Source organism: Phyllobates terribilis, unplaced genomic scaffold (genome assembly GCF_046119375.1).
Source record: "Phyllobates terribilis strain yellow unplaced genomic scaffold, ASM4611937v1 Scaffold_4__5_contigs__length_816908805, whole genome shotgun sequence".
In the NCBI taxonomy this organism is placed as follows: domain Eukaryota; kingdom Metazoa; phylum Chordata; class Amphibia; order Anura; family Dendrobatidae; genus Phyllobates; species Phyllobates terribilis.
Window position 1 is genome coordinate 491,161,699 of NW_027362764.1, and position 18,668 is coordinate 491,180,366.

The 18,668-nt window shown below is 44.6% G+C and overlaps 1 protein-coding gene across 1 annotated transcript in view; it reads left to right on the forward strand.

The window, feature by feature from the left end:
* SYCP2L (synaptonemal complex protein 2 like) overlaps positions 1 to 18,668 on the forward strand; it is a 250,185-nt gene that overhangs the window by 73,320 nt on the left and 158,197 nt on the right. The window contains exons 6-8 of the mRNA XM_073676941.1: positions 689 to 716; positions 16,376 to 16,461; positions 16,559 to 16,647. Of these exons, the coding sequence (XP_073533042.1) occupies positions 689 to 716; positions 16,376 to 16,461; positions 16,559 to 16,647 (203 nt within the window). The remainder of the gene's footprint in view (positions 1 to 688; positions 717 to 16,375; positions 16,462 to 16,558; positions 16,648 to 18,668) is intronic.

The following is an 18,668-nucleotide window of genomic DNA, read 5'->3' on the forward strand; positions in this document are numbered from 1 at the left end:
ATGAAGATATAAATAATATGCCTCCCGATGAGCAGATTGTGGAACTTGTCAGCCACAACGATGACAGAGCAGCGATCTCCTATCAAGCGCTGTCTATCTGCAGGATGTCAGTACCTCAGACAGCGGGAGCGGGAGCGCGAGCGCGCTTAAAATGCCGGTTCAGTTCACAGCTGTATAGGAGATGACAGGGGTAATCATATATATAGGAGGTATGAAAACCTTATCTGAAGCCCTCTGGAAACCGCTTGTGCTTGTAGTTATCCAGAACTGCTTATAAAAGTGATCGCATTTTACTAGAATGTAAGATGAGGTAAATTTCTGTGTGACGGGCAGCGCACACCCGCAGTCGTCATCCCTCCGATCCTCACGGTGAATATCTTCGGTTATAAATCCCCTAAAAACTCAGTTAATGTCTCAAAATGGACCTGAAGTGGTCCATAAGATGACCAAGAAGGTTTTGAGGTCTGTGATCCTCTAATAGTTGCTGTCACAGTTGCTTTATAGGATCCCACTGTGGAGCTCCTGGATCCTGTGACTCACATCACCGGCGTCCAAGCCGCGCCCCCGTAAACTTCTGGTTTCAACTGTAAATTGATTAGTATAGATGCTAATTCATCTGTCTGGTAGGAAGTTTATTTACCAGCTAATGAGGTAACCTGTGGGTTTTTTGTTTTTTTTTTCTTTTTAGGCGGTCTGTGAGTGTCCCAGTAAAGATGGTGAGTACGATTTCTATTATCTTTCTATTTTAAAGGGAACCTCTAATGTTGAAAATTATATCTGACCTGCAGGCATGATGTTATAGAGCAGGAGGAGCTCATCTAATTGATTAAACATTTTTGTGGGAAAAGATTAAGTAAAGCTTGTATTTAATTAATTGAAATCCTTGGTGTTTGTATGCATGCATCCAGTAGGCAGTCGTATTCAGTGATTGACAGTTTTCCCTGTATCACTGTGCATGCAGAGATAGCAGTCAATCACTGAGTAGGACCGCCTACCCAAATGCATACAAACACCAGGGATTTCAATGAATAAAATACAGGTCATACTCAATCTTTTCCAACAAACCTATATTTCATTCTGCTAAGGTTCTCCTTCTCTATACTATGCTGTATACAGATTGAACTGCTGTACAACGTGGCAGGTTCCCTTTAAACTAGCCTATGTAGCTAAGTAAATAGATGCACAGATGGAAAGATGCATTCGAATCAAAGCTACTCTACATGGACTACTGTAACTTTTTACTAATCTTTCTTTCAATTCATCCATCTCGCCAATCTATCCTGAATGCAGTAGCCAGATTATTTTTTGTCCAGCCACTACATAGATGCCTCCACCCTGTGCCACTCATTGCACTGGTTGCCCATCCACTCCAGAACACATCATAAACTTATCACACCCCCCACACTAAGCTCTCCTTAGTTCTACACCACCCTACATCTGTCTACTATCCTGCATGTGCTCTTCATTCTGCTGATGATCGAAGACTAACATCTGCCAGATCCCGAACCTCCCATTTCTGTCTCCAAGACTTTAATCGTCCTATTACAATTCTTTAGAATTCAATACCCCAAACAATCCAGTTAATTCCCAGTATCCACAGTTTTAAACACGTCTTTTAGGCAGGCCTATTACATTACCTCACTAATAAAACTTTCGGCAGTTTTCCCTTTTTATTCAACCCCTGGCAAAAATTATGGAATCACCGGGCTCGGAGGATGTTCATTCAGTTGTTTAATGTTGTTGAAAAAAAGCAGATCACAGACATGGCACAAAACTAATGTCATTTCGAATGGCAACTTTAGGGCTTAAGGCTGTGTGCCCACTATATGCGTTTTTCAAGCGTTTTTGATGCGGAATTTCCACAGCAGAAACGCTTTAAAAATGCTTGGTAATCCGTGCCCCATGATCCCCAATTGAAAATCTGCATGTCCTGTGCCCATGCTGCGGAATTTTCCGCAGCGGAAAAATCCGCAGCATGTCCATTATTTGTGCGTTTCTGCATGCGGATTTGAGGTCCCAATGCATTTGAAAAACGCAAGTCAAATCTGCATGTAAAAACGCTGCAAAAACGCGTGTAAAATCCGCAAGCGTTTTTGACTGCCAAGAACATGCAGAAACGCTGCAGAAATTTTCAGCTTCATTTCTGCATCGTGGCACATAGCCTTAAGAAACACTAAAAGAAGTCAAGATTTAAAATGTGGTGCTCAGTAAGGGTAATTTTTGCAGACCAAGCAGAGGGAAAAAATTATGGAATCGCTAAATTCTGAGGAAAAAATTATGGAATCACCCTGTAAATTTTAATTTTCAAAACTAACACCTGCATCAAATTAGATCTGCTCGTTAGTCTGCATCTAAAATGGAGTGATCACACCTTGGAGAGCTGTTGCACCAAGTGGACTCACATGAATCATGGCTTCAACACGAGAGATGTCAATTGAAACAAAGGAGAGGATTATCAAACTCTTAGAAGGTAAATCCTCAACCAATGTTGCAAAAGATGTTGGTTGTTCAGTCAGCTGTGTCTAAAATCTGGACCAAATACAACAACATGGGAAGGTTGTTAAAGGCAAACATACTGGTAGACCAAGGAAGACATCAAAGCATCAAGACCGGAAACTTAAAGCAATATGTCTCCAAAACAGGAAATGCACAACAAAACAAGTGAGGAACGAATGGGAGGAAACTGGAGTCAATGTGAGTGACCGAACTGTAAGAAACTGCCTAAAGGAAATGGGATTTGCATTTGGTGCCATTCCAATGAGATTTATAAAGATGACTGCATGAAGAGAACATGCTAATTTCCACAGACATTGATGATATGGGACACCATGTCAGGTAAAGGCACTGGGGAGATGGCTGTCATTACATCTTCTATAAATGCCCAAGTTTACATTGATATTTTGGACAGTTTTCTTATCCCATCAATTGAAAGGATGTTTGGGGATGATGACATTTTTCAAGATAATGCATCCTGCCATAGATCAAAAACTGAAAACATTCCTTGAAAGAAGACACATAAGGTCAATGTCATGGCCTGCAAATAGTCCGGATCTCAATCCAATTGAAAATCTTTGATGGAAGTTGAAGAAAATGGTCCATGACAAGGCTCCAACCTGCAAAGCTGATCTGGCAACAGCAATCAGAGAAAGTTGGAGCCGAATTGATGAAGAGTACTGTTTGTCACTCATTAAGTCCATGCCTCAGAGACTGCAAGCTGTTATTAAAGCCAGAGGTGGTGCAACAAAATACTAGTGATGTATTGGAGTGTTCTTTTGTGTTGGTTTTTCATGATTCCATAATTTTTTCCTCAGAATTGAGTGATTCTATCATTTTTTCCCTCTGCTTGGTCTGAAAAAAATTACCCATACTGAGTACCACATTTTTTATCTTGATTTCTTTTAGTGTTTCTTAAAGCCCTAAAGTTGCCATTTGAAATTACTTTAGTTTTGTGCCATGTCTGTGATCTGATTTTTTACAACATTAACCCCTTTCCAACCCATGACATCTTAGTACGCACATTTGCGTACCCCCGGTTCAGTGAGGGCTGCTGCGCTGAGCCCTCACTGAACCGAGCACATGTCAGCTGATTCTTACAGCTGACATGTGCCCGCAACAGCTGCGGCTGTTAACATGTTAAATACTGCTGTCAATCTCCGACAGCGGCATTCAACGCGCGCTTCCGGGTTGCGCGTCATAAGCCCCGCCCATCGGCGACCCCGTCACGTGATCGCGGGTCGCCGATGGGCGTGCATGACAACCCAGGGTCTGCAGCAGACGCCTGTGGTTGTCATGATCTGGTCGCTCTGAGCGCCACCTAGTGGTCGGCGCTCATAGCACAGGACCATTTCTGCTGCATGCAAGGGATCTGCTGGTCCCCTGTATGTAGCAGAGGCGATCAGGTAATTGCTGCTTCTAGTCTCCTATGGAGACTATTGAAGCATGCAGTAAGTGAAAAAAAAAATGTTTTTAAAAATATAAAAAAAATATAAAAGTTTAAATCACCCCCCTTTCGCCCCATTCAAAATAAAATATAAAAAAAAAAACCCACATACACATATTTGGTATCGCCGCGTTCAGAATCGCCCGATCTATCAATATAAAAAAAGAATTAATCCGATCGGTAAACGGTGTAACGAGAAAAAAATTCTAAACGCCAGAATTACGTTTTTTGGTCGCCGCAAAATTGCAATAAAATGCAATAACGGGCGATCAAAACATCGGATCTACCCCAAAATGTTATCAATAAAAACATCAGCCTGGTGCACAAAAAATAAGCCCTCACCCAGCCCCAGATCACGAAAAATGGAGACGCTACAGGTCTCGGAAAATGGCGCTATTTTTTTTTTTTTTAGTTTTTTTTACCAAATTTTGGAAATTTTTTTCACCACTTAAATATAAAATAACCTATACATGTTTGGTGTCTACGAACTCGTAATGACCTGGAGAATAAGAATGGCAGGTCAGTTTTAGCATTCAGTGAACGTGGTAAAAAAAATAAATAAAAAAGTACTGTGGTATTGCAATTTTACCGCACTTGGAATTTTTTTCCCGTACACGATATGGTAAAAATAGTAATGGCGTTGAAAAGTACAACTTGTCCCGCAAAAAATAAGCCCTCATATAGCCATATTGTCCAAAAAATAAAAACGCTATGGCTCTGGGAACTAGGGGAGCAAAAAACGAAAAAGCAAAAACGACAAAACCCAAGGTTGCGAAGGGGTTAAACAACTGAATGAACATCCTCCGAGCCCGGTGATTCCATAATTTTTGTCAGGGGTTATGTATCATCTGTTCCTACACTCTCCATGCACTCAATAGCCTTTTGTATCTGGACATGGACAGATATTGACTGATTGATTTCTGCAGCTTTAAATAAATACTCTTATTTATTATAAAGAAGGCTGCACCATACAATACAGGCACTTTTCACCTTTTAGCACTCATATTTCCTCATAGATTGTAGGCTCTTATGAGCATGGAGCTCAGCCCTCTTGAATTTTTGAATGGTTATTGTCTAATGTATCCTCTGAATTGTAAAGTTCTGTGGAGTAAAATTATTATTCTTTTAATACAATCCCTTTAGTTGCTGACAGTTTACCGTATATAACGTGTGTGTGTGTGTGTGTGTGTGTGTGTGTGTATAACAAATATAAATAACATAAGGTAGAAATAAGCATAATGAACAGGAGTGAGACAGACGAAAACAGTAAATGAAGGTACAAGTTTCTAATGACATTGTGGTGGCAGCACAATTTTTGTTGAGAATTATTTTCTGAAGTTAGATTTTTCAGGTTGCTTTTAAAGGTTTAAAGAATTTTTAACAGGTAAAACTCTCCCCCACTCTCTAAACCAGTGTTCCCCAACTCCAGTCGTAAAGAGCCACCAACAGGTAAGGTTTTCAGGATTTCCTTAGTATCGCACGCACAGGTGATGGAATCATCACATGGGCCATACTTAGGAAATCCTGAAAACATGACCTGCTGGTGCCTCTTGACTAGAGATGAGAGTTGTTCTACTCGAACTGTTCGCCAATCTCAAATTCGAGCTGTTTTGGGCGGTGTTCGAGCCGTTCGGCGAACACGAACGATTTGAGAAAAATTCGGCTGTTCGAGGTTATGTTAGATAACTGTTCGTGCACCAAAATCATAACTGGATTTTTTCTCAGTAATGATGAAAATTAATGTTAATACGCAGTTTGAGTGTACAGCGGGGTGGGGGGAGGGGCAGGGGATGGATCTCTGCAGGAATAATGAAGATCTCCATTTTTTTTTCTCTTTCCCGCATTTGCAGTGGGGAGGTGCAATCTGTCAGCCTATCAGCAGCGCACACACGGAGCGAACTGCTGTTTTTCACACAAGCAAGGGCATGTGTCATTGGCAGTGTATGTCACATGTCCTTGCCCTATAAGACCAAGCCATTTTCCCCGTCGCCACCATTTTCTCACTGCTGCAGCTGCGTGTTAGACTGCACCGCTGTTGCTGTGTGTGCTATACCTTGTTAATTTCAAGCCAATTTTCGCACAAATCTACAGATAGCTTGGGAGTAGGGAATAGTTGTGATTGCAGTCCTTTTAAGGACTAGGTTACAGCATTTCCTACGACTTTTATCAGGCAGGTCTGTGCTCTTAAATAGATTGTGGGAGTAAAGACTAATTGTAATTGCAGTCCTTTAAAGGACTAGGTTACATCAGTTCCTATTAGTTTTTGCCAGGCAGGTCTGTGCCAGTGCTGTGCAAGTTTTTTTCACAGCATTTGGCTGAATCTAGCAAAGCTAATCCTTTTTGGCCTATTGCAGAGTGTGTTAGTCAGTGGAGTAGCCTATCTGTGTTGCAAGATATACCACCTGTGTATAGAATACCAATTTTTTTACTGCACCTAGTGAAGTAAAATCTTTTGGGCATAGCATCATTCTATTAGTCCATCTATACTGACCTCCATCAGGTTGCAAACTGAATATAATTTTTTTCTGCATCTAGCTCTGAAAAAATATTTGGCCTTCTAGCAGTGTGTGGGACTTTCTCTATTAGTCCATCTATACAGACCTCCATCAGGTTGCAAACTGAATATATTTTTTTTCTGCATCTACCTCTGAAAAAATATTGGGCTTCTAGCTGTGTGTGGGACTTGCTCTATTAATCCATCTATACAGACCTCCATCAGGTTGCAAATTAAAAATATTTTTTATCTGCATCTAGCTCTGAAAAAATATTTGGCCTTCTAGCAGTGTGTGGGACTTTCTCTATTAGTCCATCTATACTGACCTCCATCAGGTTGCAAACTGAATATAATTTTTTTCTGCATCTAGCTCTGAAAAAATATTTGGCCTTCTAGCAGTGTGTGGGACTTGTTGTATTAGTCCATCTATACTGACCTCCATCAGGTTGCAAATTGAATATAATTTTTTTCTGCATCTAACCCAGCCAATAGTTTTGGCCTAATACCACTCAGCTCTGCTCGGTTCCCATCCATTGTTCTTTTGTGCAAACAACTCCAGAGTTGTGAATTAGTTAACCACCAAAATGAGTGGAAAAAGGCCTGCTGCTGGTGGAAAGGGGAATAGGCGTGTTGGGAAGGGGAAAAAAGGTTGTGTCCGTGGGGTAGGTGTTAAAGCAACAGTAACATCTGCAGAAGAAAGACCATCTTCCAGCCAAACTAAAATGTCTACTTCTTTTAGCGGACAATGTGATGAGATCCCTTTCTTACGGCCACGCCAATCGCTACAAATTCCAGATGAGGCACAAAAACAGCAGGTGCTTCAACGGATATCAAGTGCTCCTTTAAGTGGGCTCTCCTCCACATCAACTTCAACATCACAAATACTCCAGTCCTCAAAGGTGTCACCCAAATCGCACTTGCTTCCTCACAGCTCCCAAATCTCCAGCTGCCCGTCTGAGTATGAGGTAGAACAGATGGTGGAGTCTGCAGAGCTGTTTACTCATACTATAGCCTGGGAATCAGAGGTCGACTCCAGCGCTTCTGTGAATCCAGACGAGGAAATGATCTGCACTGATGCCCAGAATCTTTATGAGTCGGATCCAGGACCAGACGCAGAAGGTTCTGACCATAATGTAGACCCTCATTCCCAAACTGTAACTCCTGTTGGTGGAGACAATGAGGAAGACTATGATGAGACTCAAATACCTGATTGGAGCGACAACTTTAGTTTTTTGTCAGGGCAGGAACAGGTTGGCTCTGAGGACGACGGGTGTGATAACGCACAGGGTGATGATGATGAGGTTGGAGATCCCACTTACTGTCAACCCACAGTCAGCCAAGAGATGAGGTCAGCAGAGGAGGTGGAGGAAGATGCTAGTGACGACGAGGTCAGGTTGCGCCTTCCTGGACAGAGACGTAGTACTGGAAGCACGTCAACAACTGCATCCTCAAACACAACTCTGCCTCTCACCACAAGTCGTGGTGGCTCTTCAGGTCGCATGGGTGCTAAGCCTTGCATAGCCTGGGCATTTTTTCAGATCGATAAAGATGACCCAACTCGTGTTATCTGTAACATTTGTCAGCAAAAGCTAAGTAGAGGCCAAAAAATACATAGTTTGAGTACTTCATGCATGAACCGGCACATGGACATGAAGCATAAGTTGCAGTGGGAAGCTCAGTGTGCTACAATGCGGCCTAGCCGGCCGGGCCAACCATCGTCTGCCATATCTTGTGCATCCGTGGCCTCTTCATCCTCTGTGACTGGGGGGACAGCAGTCACACCTGTTTTGGGGCGCAGACCTGCCACCTCTTTACCCGCAACAGCCAGCGTGATTGGCAGGTCATCATTTTCTTTGGAGGTGGTAACACCAGCTGGTGTTGAGCGCTGTCCGACATAGATAGCACCACCTTTGGATCAAGGCAACCTAACATGTCCGCCTGCATCTTCCTCACAGACCGGCAGTTTGCCGGGGACACCCTTATCAACCCCGTCTAAGCACAATAGCCAGCCCTCGGTCCCTCAGATGTGGACAAGTAAAAGACCATTTCCTCCTAGCCATGAGAAAGCTAAGAGGTTGAATTTCACCATCTGCAAGCTCTTGGCTACAGAAATGCTGCCTTTCCGCCTGGTGGACACAGAGGATTTTCGAGACCTTATGTCCGTCGCAGTGCCCCAGTACCAGATGCCCAGTCGGCACTACTTCTCAAAGAAAGGTGTGCCTGCGCTCCACCAGCATGTCGCACACAACATCACAGCTTCTTTGAGAAACTCTGTGTGTGACAGGGTGCATTTCACCACAGACACTTGGACGAGTAGGCATGGACAGGGGCGTTACATGTCGCTGACTGGGCACTGGGTAACTATGGTGACAGCAGGACAAGGGGCTGCTGTCCAAGTCTTGCCGTCCCCACGAGTTGTGCGTCAATCCTCTTTATGTCAAAGTTCCTCCACTGCTTCTGCCTCCTCAACCTCCTCTCGGTCTTCCACCTGCACCCAAAGCCTGTCTGGTCATGCCACAAGCTTTCTAACTGCGCAGAAGGGATCCTGCACACCTCCTTACTATGCTGGCAGTAGGGCTCAACATCATCAGGCGGTTTTTACTTTGAAATGTCTGGGAAATGTGAGTCACACAGCTGAGGAGCTGTGGTCAGCTCTGGAGAACCAATTTCATGAATGGTTGTCTCCACTGGACCTGAAACCAGGGAAGGCCGTGTGCGACAATGCTGCAAACCTGGGTGCGGCCCTTCGCCGGGGCAATGTCACACACGTGCCTTGTATGGCTCACGTGTTGAACCTGGTTGTCCAGCAATTTTTAGCCCACTATCCCAGACTAGATGGCTTTCTGCAGAGGGCACGGTCGCTGTGTGCTCACTTCCGCCGTTCGCATCCCGCAGCTCAGCGACTTACATCTCTACAGAAGTCGTTGGGCCTGCCACTTCACCGGCTAAAATGCGATGTGCCTACCCGGTGGAATTCAACTCTGCACATGTTGCAGCGACTGTGGCAGCACCGACAAGCCCTGGTGCAATACGTTCTGACGTATAGCCTGGGCCAACGAGATCCAGAGGTGGGGCAAATCACGCTGGAGGAGTGGTCTCAGATCAGGGACCTATGCACCCTTCTGCACAGTTTTGAAATGGCGACGAAGATGTTTAGTGCTGACGATGCCATTATCAGCATGACTATTCCGGTGATTTACATGCTGGAGCACATGTTAAACAGAATTCGGAGTCAGGTGGTGGCACAAGAGGAGGTGGAGGAAGTAGAGGAGGAGGAGTTGTATGCGGAAGGGCTAACATCTGCAAGGTCCAGACGGTCGGCAGCACCAAGGCGGCAGGCATGTGAGGGTGAGGGAGATGGTTTTACCAGGGCGCATGGTAGCAGCCAAACTAGTGAGGAAGGTGCAGGAGCCCAGGAAGAAGTGGTGGACGAACTGATGGAAGACTCATCAGATGAGGGAGACCTTGATCACATTTCTGTTGTGCGAGGTTGGGGGGAGAGGACAGAGGAAGGAAGCATGATTGTTACCTCGCAACCAACACAACAGGGACTTGGTGCTCCTGGATGCGCATCACGCATGAGTGCCTTCTTGCTGCACTACCTGCAACATGACCCTCGAATTGTGAGAATTAGAAATAATCCTGACTACTGGGTTGCCACACTGTTAGATCCCCGGTACAAAAGTAAATTTGCCGAAATTATTCCTGCCATAGAAAGGGATGCACGCATGCAGGAGTATCAGCAGAGACTGTTGCAGAATCTTACATGTGCTTTTCCACAAAACACCAGTGGTGCACGTAGTGAATCTCACAGTTCCAACTTGCCAACCGTGGGACCGTCAAGTGTTCAGCACTCAAACCGTAACAGAACCACAGTATCTGCTGGTAACATCAATTTTGCGGAATCATTTCACCACTTTTTTAGCCCATCCTTTGCAAGGCCACAGGAGACAAGAAGTCTGACACATAGTCAACGCCTAGAGACGATGGTGCAGGAGTATCTCCAAGTAAACATTGAAGCCATGACTGTGTCACTGGACCCTTGCTCTTTTTGGGCTTCCAATCTGGATAAATGGCCGGAGCTAGCCACTTACGCCTTGGAGATCTTGTCATGCCCCGCAGCCAGCGTTCTGTCTGAAAGTGTGTTCAGCGCTGCTGGTGGTGTGCTGACAGATGAGCGCACGCGGCTCTCCACTGATAATGTAGACAGACTCACGTTCATAAAGATGAACAAATCATGGATCCGAAACGACTTTTCTACCCCTGTGTCATCCTGGGGAGAGTAAAAGCTTGATGATTGGTTAAAATCACCCTACCAACCGTTTTAAGCTTTCAAATTACTAATCATGTTTATCTGTATCTTGGCTGGAAAATAATTTGGGCTTTCTAGCAGTGTGCAGCACTGACCCTATTAGGCCATCTATACTAAGCTCCACCAGATTTAAAATTAATAATAATTTTTAGCTGCATCTAGCCCGGAAAATAATTTTGGGGCTAGGAGATGCGCAAGACACATAAGTGCCTTCTTGCTGCACTACCTGCAACATGACCCTCATATTGTCAGAATTCGAAGTAATCATGACTACTGGGTTGCCACACTCTTAGATCCCCCAAACTTTTCGATCAACCTTTTCATTTTAATAAAGACCAAAAAAATGGTCATTTTTGAAATTATAAGCATTAGCAGGTTATTAGAAACTGAAATCAAACAGTTTTCAACTCAAAACTTTATTCTAGGTGATGTTACATTTTCACATAGGACCCCTTGTTCGAAAGGAGCTTCTGAACTCTCTCGTCCATTGAATTTGTCAGGTTTTGGATGGTTTCTGCTTCAATTGTTTTGCATGAGGACAGAATACCCTCCCAGAGCTGTTGCTTAGATGTGAACTGCCTCCCGCCATCATAGACACTCCTTTTGATGATGCTCCAGAGGTTCTGAATGGGGTAGAGGTCAGGGGAGCATGGGGGTCACACCATAAGTTTGTCCCCTTTTATGCCCATATCAGCCAGAGATGCAGATGTTTTATGTGCAGCATGAGATGGTGCATTATCATGCAAAAAATGATCTTGCTGTGAAATACACGGTTCTTCTTCTTGAACCATGGCAGGAAGTGCTGTTTGAGAAAATCCACATACATTATGGAGTTCATCTTTAGCGCCTTCAGGGATCCTAAAGGGGCCGACAATCTCTCTCCCCATGATTCCAGCCCAAAACATTACTCCACCTCCTCCTTGTTGGCGCTGTAGCCGTGTTTGCGTGGGGTGTCCATCAACCAGCCATCCTCCACTCCATCCATCTGGACCATCGAGCGCTGCACGGCACTCATCCGTGAACAAAACAGTTTTGAAATCAGTCTTCATGTAATGTTTGGCCCACTGGAGCCGTTTCTGCTTGTGTGAAGTGGATAGAGGAGGTCGACAGGATGGCGTATGCACAGCTGCAAACCTCTGAAGGACCCGGCATCTTGTTGTTCGGGGGACGTTGGAGGCACCAGCAGCTTCAAAAACTTGTCTGCTGCTATGACAAGGCTTTTTTGCCGCTGCTCTTTTAACCTGACGTAATTGCCTGTAGGAAAGAGTCCTCAATTTGCCCTTATCAGCACGCACACGTGTGTACTGTGAATCAGCTACATACTTCTTGATTGCCAAGACACTTCATCCTGATCATCGCACAATGTTGATTGTAGTCATGCCTTGACCTAAACACTCCACAATTTGTTGCTTCTCAGCAGCCGACACATCCTTTTTCTTTCCCATTTTGGCAGAAAATGTAGGCTGCTTAATAATGTGAGACAGCCTTCTTAAGTAGTCTTGCCTTTCATTGGACACAGCTGCCAAGCTAATTAGCACAGGTGTCTGCAATTGCTTACAGTGATATAAAGAGCCCTGACACACATCACCATCAATGAGTTTAACTGACAAACAAACAAATTCTTCCCTTATCACTCCTAAACACTTTTTGCATAATAATTTGGAACACAGTGTACATGTGCTTTTCCACAAAACACCAGTGGTTCATGTAGTGAATCTTACAGTTCTAACTTGCCAACCGTGGTCTGTATGGAGTTGTTCAATAAAGGGCCCAAAATTAAGATAACATAGATGGGAGAGGTCTCTATGAATAGGAATTCCTAAGTATTTGATACCCTGTGAGGGCCAGGCAAAGGGAAAGTTGGACTGGATGGAATCCTATATGGATTTGGGGAGGGAGACATCGAGGGCCTCAGACTTCGCTGCATTGATTTTAAAATTTGACCATGTAACAAAGTGATCTATTTCAGCCATAACAGCATGGATGGATATATGTGATTGAGTGATATATACTAGGACATCATCAGCAAATAGCGAGCACTTGTACTCGGTGCCTCCCACCTCAATCCACCTAATATTGGGGTTATAGCGAATTGATGAGAGCAGGTGCTCCGTCACTAGGATGTATAAGAGAGGGGACAGAGGACATCCCTGCCTTGTCCCATTGGTGATTGTGAAAGGTGATGAAAATGTTCTGATGCACCCCCTGGGCCTTGGGACACCCGGAGCCGGACCCTTTTTGGTGGATGCTGGTGGTTGTAGTCTTTGTGGCGGCGACCCAGTTCCGTGGCTCAGGGTGGTCAAACCAGTGGTGGAACTATTTATGTGGTTTTGATGTTTAAATGTCCGACTACGCCACCCGTGGATTGCGGTCAGAGTGAACCGCCGCTGCAGGGCAGACCGCTGAGGCTGGTGTTGTGGGTGCAGCAGAGCATAGCATAACTCCCCACGGGAGGAGTATAGCCTCAGGGCAGTGTATGCGGAGGATGGGGGTGATGGTGCAGGGCAGCAGCAGTAACGACACGGAGTCAGTGATGCAGTCCAGGGCCTTTACTCACAGTTCTTATTATCCAGACCACGTCTGCAGGTAACGGCTGCCCACGTCGTACTGTGCTCACCAGGTGAGGGGCTCAGACAACTCCCAGATAACTTTGGAGCGCTTCACAGGACCCCCTTTGTGTGTCCTTTGTCTGGCCTTTCTTACCAACCCTTCTGTCCGGCTGCCTCGGGCCTCCTCTTGGTAAACTTGGCGCCAGTTTCCCTGACCCTATGTGGTGCCTTCCTAGCGGGTGTAGCGAGGGGCTGCGCCACATAAAATGTCACAGCCTCCGGTTTCTAGCTGAGGGTCGTTTCCTGCCTCCACTAGTTTCGGGGACCTGTCTCCCCCTTTGGCCTGACCCCTCCACGCAGGTGGATTCGGGCGTGCGGTGGCGACTCGCCCGTCCGCACCCCTGTAATCCCTTCATTCCTCATTCCTGGAGCCTTCTCCGCTCCTCTTCCTTCCTTCTCCCTCTTCCAGGCCTGGGCCTCTGTTACTAGGCCCGCCTCCGGAGCAGAGCTCATGCAGAGCCCCTGCTCCCTGCCACTTCTGCTCAGACTTCTCTGCACTGAACTAAGATGGTGCCCACCTTTTATACTCCCTTCTCAATGCACCCAGGAACTGCTTCCTCCCTGCTCCTGCACTACAGGGTTCCCCTTCCTCAGTGTTCCCTCCCCCCACTCCAGCCAGGGACAGGGACTGTCGTGCCCATCTGAGGCATATTGGTCGCCCTGCCCCACGGCAATGTGGTGTAATGCATGCAGGTGTCGGGTCCTGATCCACACTCCATCCTTACCTGAGAGTGAGATATCACACCTCTGGGTGAGGTGCAATACCTCTGTAGCAACCGAGCCCTCAGGGTGCTACAGTTCCATTTATCTTCAGCCTAGGTGACGTATTGTGATACAGGGCCGTGATTTTGGCTATAAAAGGGTCCCCTAGACCCCTACCCCAAGCTTTTTAAGAGAATCATATATGGCGTGCCAGGAGACTCTATGGAATGCTTTCTCAGCATCCAACGAGAGTATCTAATTACAAATTTTTAACTGCATCTAGCCCAGGAAATACTTTGTGCCTAGTAGCAGTGTCTGCTAGTCAGCGGATTATCCCGGCTGTTAAGCAAGCTACACCACCTGTAGTTTGGACACTTAATTTTTTCAAAGGAAATGCTTCGGGACCACGGGATACTCAGTGAAGAGCATCAGGAGGCACCCCAAGGCATAGGGGCTGGGACTGGCAGTAGGATGCCTTGCGGTGGACAGCCGAGCTCGATCCTTATAAAAGCTTTTTAACTGCAGCAGCTTTAGTGGACGCTACTGGAGCTGGAATTACGCGGCTGCTGGCATGAGACTTGCCCTCCAATAGATCCTTGTAAATGGATTTAAAGTGTATTCATTCAAATTAGAGAGACAATTTAAATTAAAAAGCTTAGAGCTTCCTCCACCACAGGGGGGCTCGCTCGACCCACCAGCGGACAGGCACCAGTATTGGGAGAGGGGGGCTGGCCGTCAGGGTTCACCGCGGCTCTGGCACAAACCCGGCGACACGGAGGTGGCACGGGCAGGAGCGGACTGAACGTGTCGGCTTCTCACTTTTTGGATTTTAGAAGGGCATGACATGCCTATATTTGTGTCTCCCCCTCCTTTTACTCCTCCACCTCTTTTCTTTTCGCATGACTATATGTACTTGTCACTTTTCCATGTGTTAGTTGTGTCTTCTGAGCAGTTTGTCAGCTTTTGGACACCTTTGAAGGTGTTTTCTATGTGTTTCTATGTGTTTTTGTTTGCCTGCCATTGGTTTTAACGGTGTTCGAAGGTGTTCGGCGAACACACGGTTGTTCGACAACCGAACCGAACTCGAACACTACGGGGGTGGCTCAACACTACTCTTGACGACTGGAGTTGCGGAACACTGGTTTAGAGAGTGGGGAAGAGTTTTACCTGTTAAGGATGGGACATTCATGGGAGAAATCATGGAGATGATTGTGTGAGGAGTAGACAAATGGAGAGCAAAGAATGAGGTCTTTTGGGGACCAGAAATTGTGCTTAGGATTCAGCATTAGATCTAAGATGTATGGAGCGTACCAGTTCTAGAGTGTCTTGTAAGTCATTGTTAGTATTTTGAACCAAATTCTTTGGACAATGAATAGCCAGTGAAGGGTGTGGCCGAGGAGTAATGTAGGGGTAAGTGTATAAACCAGGCAAGGATGAGGCTGGATAGGAGAATCTCAAAGTGAGAGTGCACATATGAAAAATGGTTTTGAGTTGGAAGTAGCATGAGATGTTAAGATTTTATTTGCTGTTTAAAGGAAACCTCACAGTAGGATTTACCCATTGCGGATATTAGGAGTGTTCAATCAGTCTCCTAGTACCATTTTTAAAATGATCCTTGTATTATAACTAAACATGTGTGTGTGTTTAAAAACCATTACATTTTTCCTGCTCTCCTGGACAGTTTGTCGCTGACTAGATAGAGAGTGCTGTTAATCGTTGCATCAGCGTTCTGATATCACAGCATGTACAGGGAGGTGAAGAAGAGGGACGACTTCTCCTCCTGCACCGCAACCACCAACCATTAGTCGGTTTGGTGTGATATAGCGCCTGGCCATCTAATAATAAACCACGGATGTCAGCAGGTACAAGGCGGTACTCCCGGTCTTGTGCAACAGCCACAGAACTCTGTAGTTATTGGAATCGAATGTGCAAATAATTTTGCAACAACTCTACTAATAAGAAGGTTGTTGTTTTTTATGACTTATGTAAAATGTCATCCCTAAATTTGTGTGTTCCGATGTAATAATGACAATCGGGACATGAACATGTTATTCAAAAGGCCTTCATACTCCATACATTAATGTAGACTGACCCTGACAATTTCAACATGACCCATCAAATGTGTGCAGATGCCTACCAGCACTACCTGGACAGATGATGTAAGGGGGGTGAAGGATCCAACACGTACAGACTTTGTTTTTTTTTTGTAGTTTTGCTTACTTCTGTACAATAATGTTTTGGGCAAAGCTCAATAGATGTTTATCTGAAATAGGATTTTTATGCTTTTGGTGGAAATTATAAAATGTGTTTTTCTTTAGGTGTAAAGCAGGTACTAGACAATTTTTTTTTTACATTTGGACTCCTCGTTACGGAAAAGTGGCCTCCATATCAAATTAAATTGGAGGTGAGTGTTTTCTGTATTGTATTTTATGTTGTTGTGCTCTATTGTTGCCCTCCTGTTAACACTGCATCTGTTCTCCAAAAATTGGTCATTGAAAAAGGCTCTAAGGACTTTAAACGGCATCCTTAATCGCTTTTTAAGGGAAGAAAAGAAAAAGCCTAATTCTTCGGAGGAGATGTTTACTTTAATGTAAGTGTTGGCCCTTTTTGTCTTTTAACATAAGTGACAAGTTACAAGTTGGGTGCTTGTTGGAAACCTTTACGTGTATAGTAATATTGCTATTGCAGTTATATTTTTCAAGGGACAACCCCTTAAAGCACTTGAAAACTTATCCCTCTTTATTTCTTATTTTTCGAATTAGTTTTTTTTTACCTACAATACAGACCAAAAGTTTGGACACACCTTCTCATTTAAAGATTTATCTGTATTTTCATGACTATGAAAATTGTACATTCACACTGAAGGCATCAAAACTATGAATTAACACATGTGGCATTATATACTTAACAAAAAAGTGTGAAACAACTGAAAATATGTCTTATATTCTAGGTTCTTCAAAGTAGCCACCTTTTGCTTTGATGACTGCTTTGCACACTCTTGGCATTCTCTTGATGAGCTTCAAGAGGTAGTCACCGGAAATGGTCTTCCAACAATCTTGAAGGAGTTCCCAGAGATGCTTAGCACTTGTTGGTCCTTTTGCCTTCACTCTGCAGTCCAGCTCACCCCAAACCATCTTGATTGGGTTCAGGTCTGGTGACTGTGGAGGCCAGGTCATCTGGCGTAGCACCCAATCACTCTCCTTCTTGGTCAAATAGCCCTTACACAGCCTGGAGATGTGTTTGGGGTCATTGTCCTGTTGAAAAATAAATGATGGTCCAACTAAACGCAAACCGGATGGAATAGCATGCCGCTTGAAGATGCTGGGGTAGCCATGCTGGTTCAGTATGCCTTCAATTTTGAATAAATCCCCAACAGTGTCACCAGCAAAGCACCCCCACACCATCACACCTCCTCCTCCATGCTTCACGGTGGGAACTAGGCATGTAGAGTTCATCCGTTCACCTTTTCTGCTTCGCACAAAGACACGGTGGTTGGAACCAAAGATCTCAAATTTGGACTCATCTGACCAAAGCACAGATTTCCACTGGTCTAATGTCCATTCCTTGTGTTCTTTAGCCCAAACAAGTCTCTTTTGCTTGTTGCCTGTCCTTAGCAGTGGTTTCCTAGCAGCTATTTTACCATGAGGGCCGGCTGCACAAAGTCTCCTCTTAACAGTTGTTGAAGAGATGTGTCTGCTGCTAGATCTCTGTGTGGCATTGACCTGGTCTCTTATCTGAGCTGCTGTTAACCTGCGATTTCTGAGGCTGGTGACTCGGTTAAACTTATCCTCAGAAGCAGAGGTGACTCTTGGTCTTCCTTTCCTGGGGCGGTCCTCATGTGAGCTAGTTTCTTTGTAGCACTTGATGGTTTTTGCAACTGCACTTGGGGACACTTTCAAAGTTTTCCCAATTTTTCGGACTGACTGACCTTCATTTCTTAAAGTAATGATGGCCACTCGTTTTTCTTTACTTAGCTGCTTTTTTCTTGCCATAATACAAATTCTAACAGTCTATTCAGTAGGACTATCAGCTGTGTATCCACCAGACTTCTGCACAACACAACTGATGGTCCCAACCCCATTTATAAGGCAAGAAATCCCACTTGTTAAACCTGACAGGGCACACCTGTGAAGTGAAAACCATTTCCGGTGACTACCTCTTGAAGCTCATCAAGAGAATGCCAAGAGTGTGCAAAGCAGTCATCAAAGCAAAAGGTGGCTACTTTGAAGAACCTAGAATAAAATACATATTTTCAGTTGTTTCACACTTTTTTAAGTATATAATTCCACATGTGTTAATTCATAGTTTTGATGCCTTCAGTGTGAATGTACAATTTTCATAGTCATGAAAATACAGAAAATTCTTTAAATGGGGTGTGTCCAAACTTTTGATCTGTACTGTATATTAAAATAAATAACTTTAAAAAAATCATGAATAAGAGGGTTAATACCTTAAGAAAAGATGAGTGCGACTATAAAGTCTCTAACATACCTATCGGCACTACATCACTCCAAAGCACAGAAGTGATGTATCTGCTCTGAGAAGTGTAGTCTTATTGCTTAGAGCAGATACACTACACAACGGTGAACATGGTATGTGCGCACTTCCCAG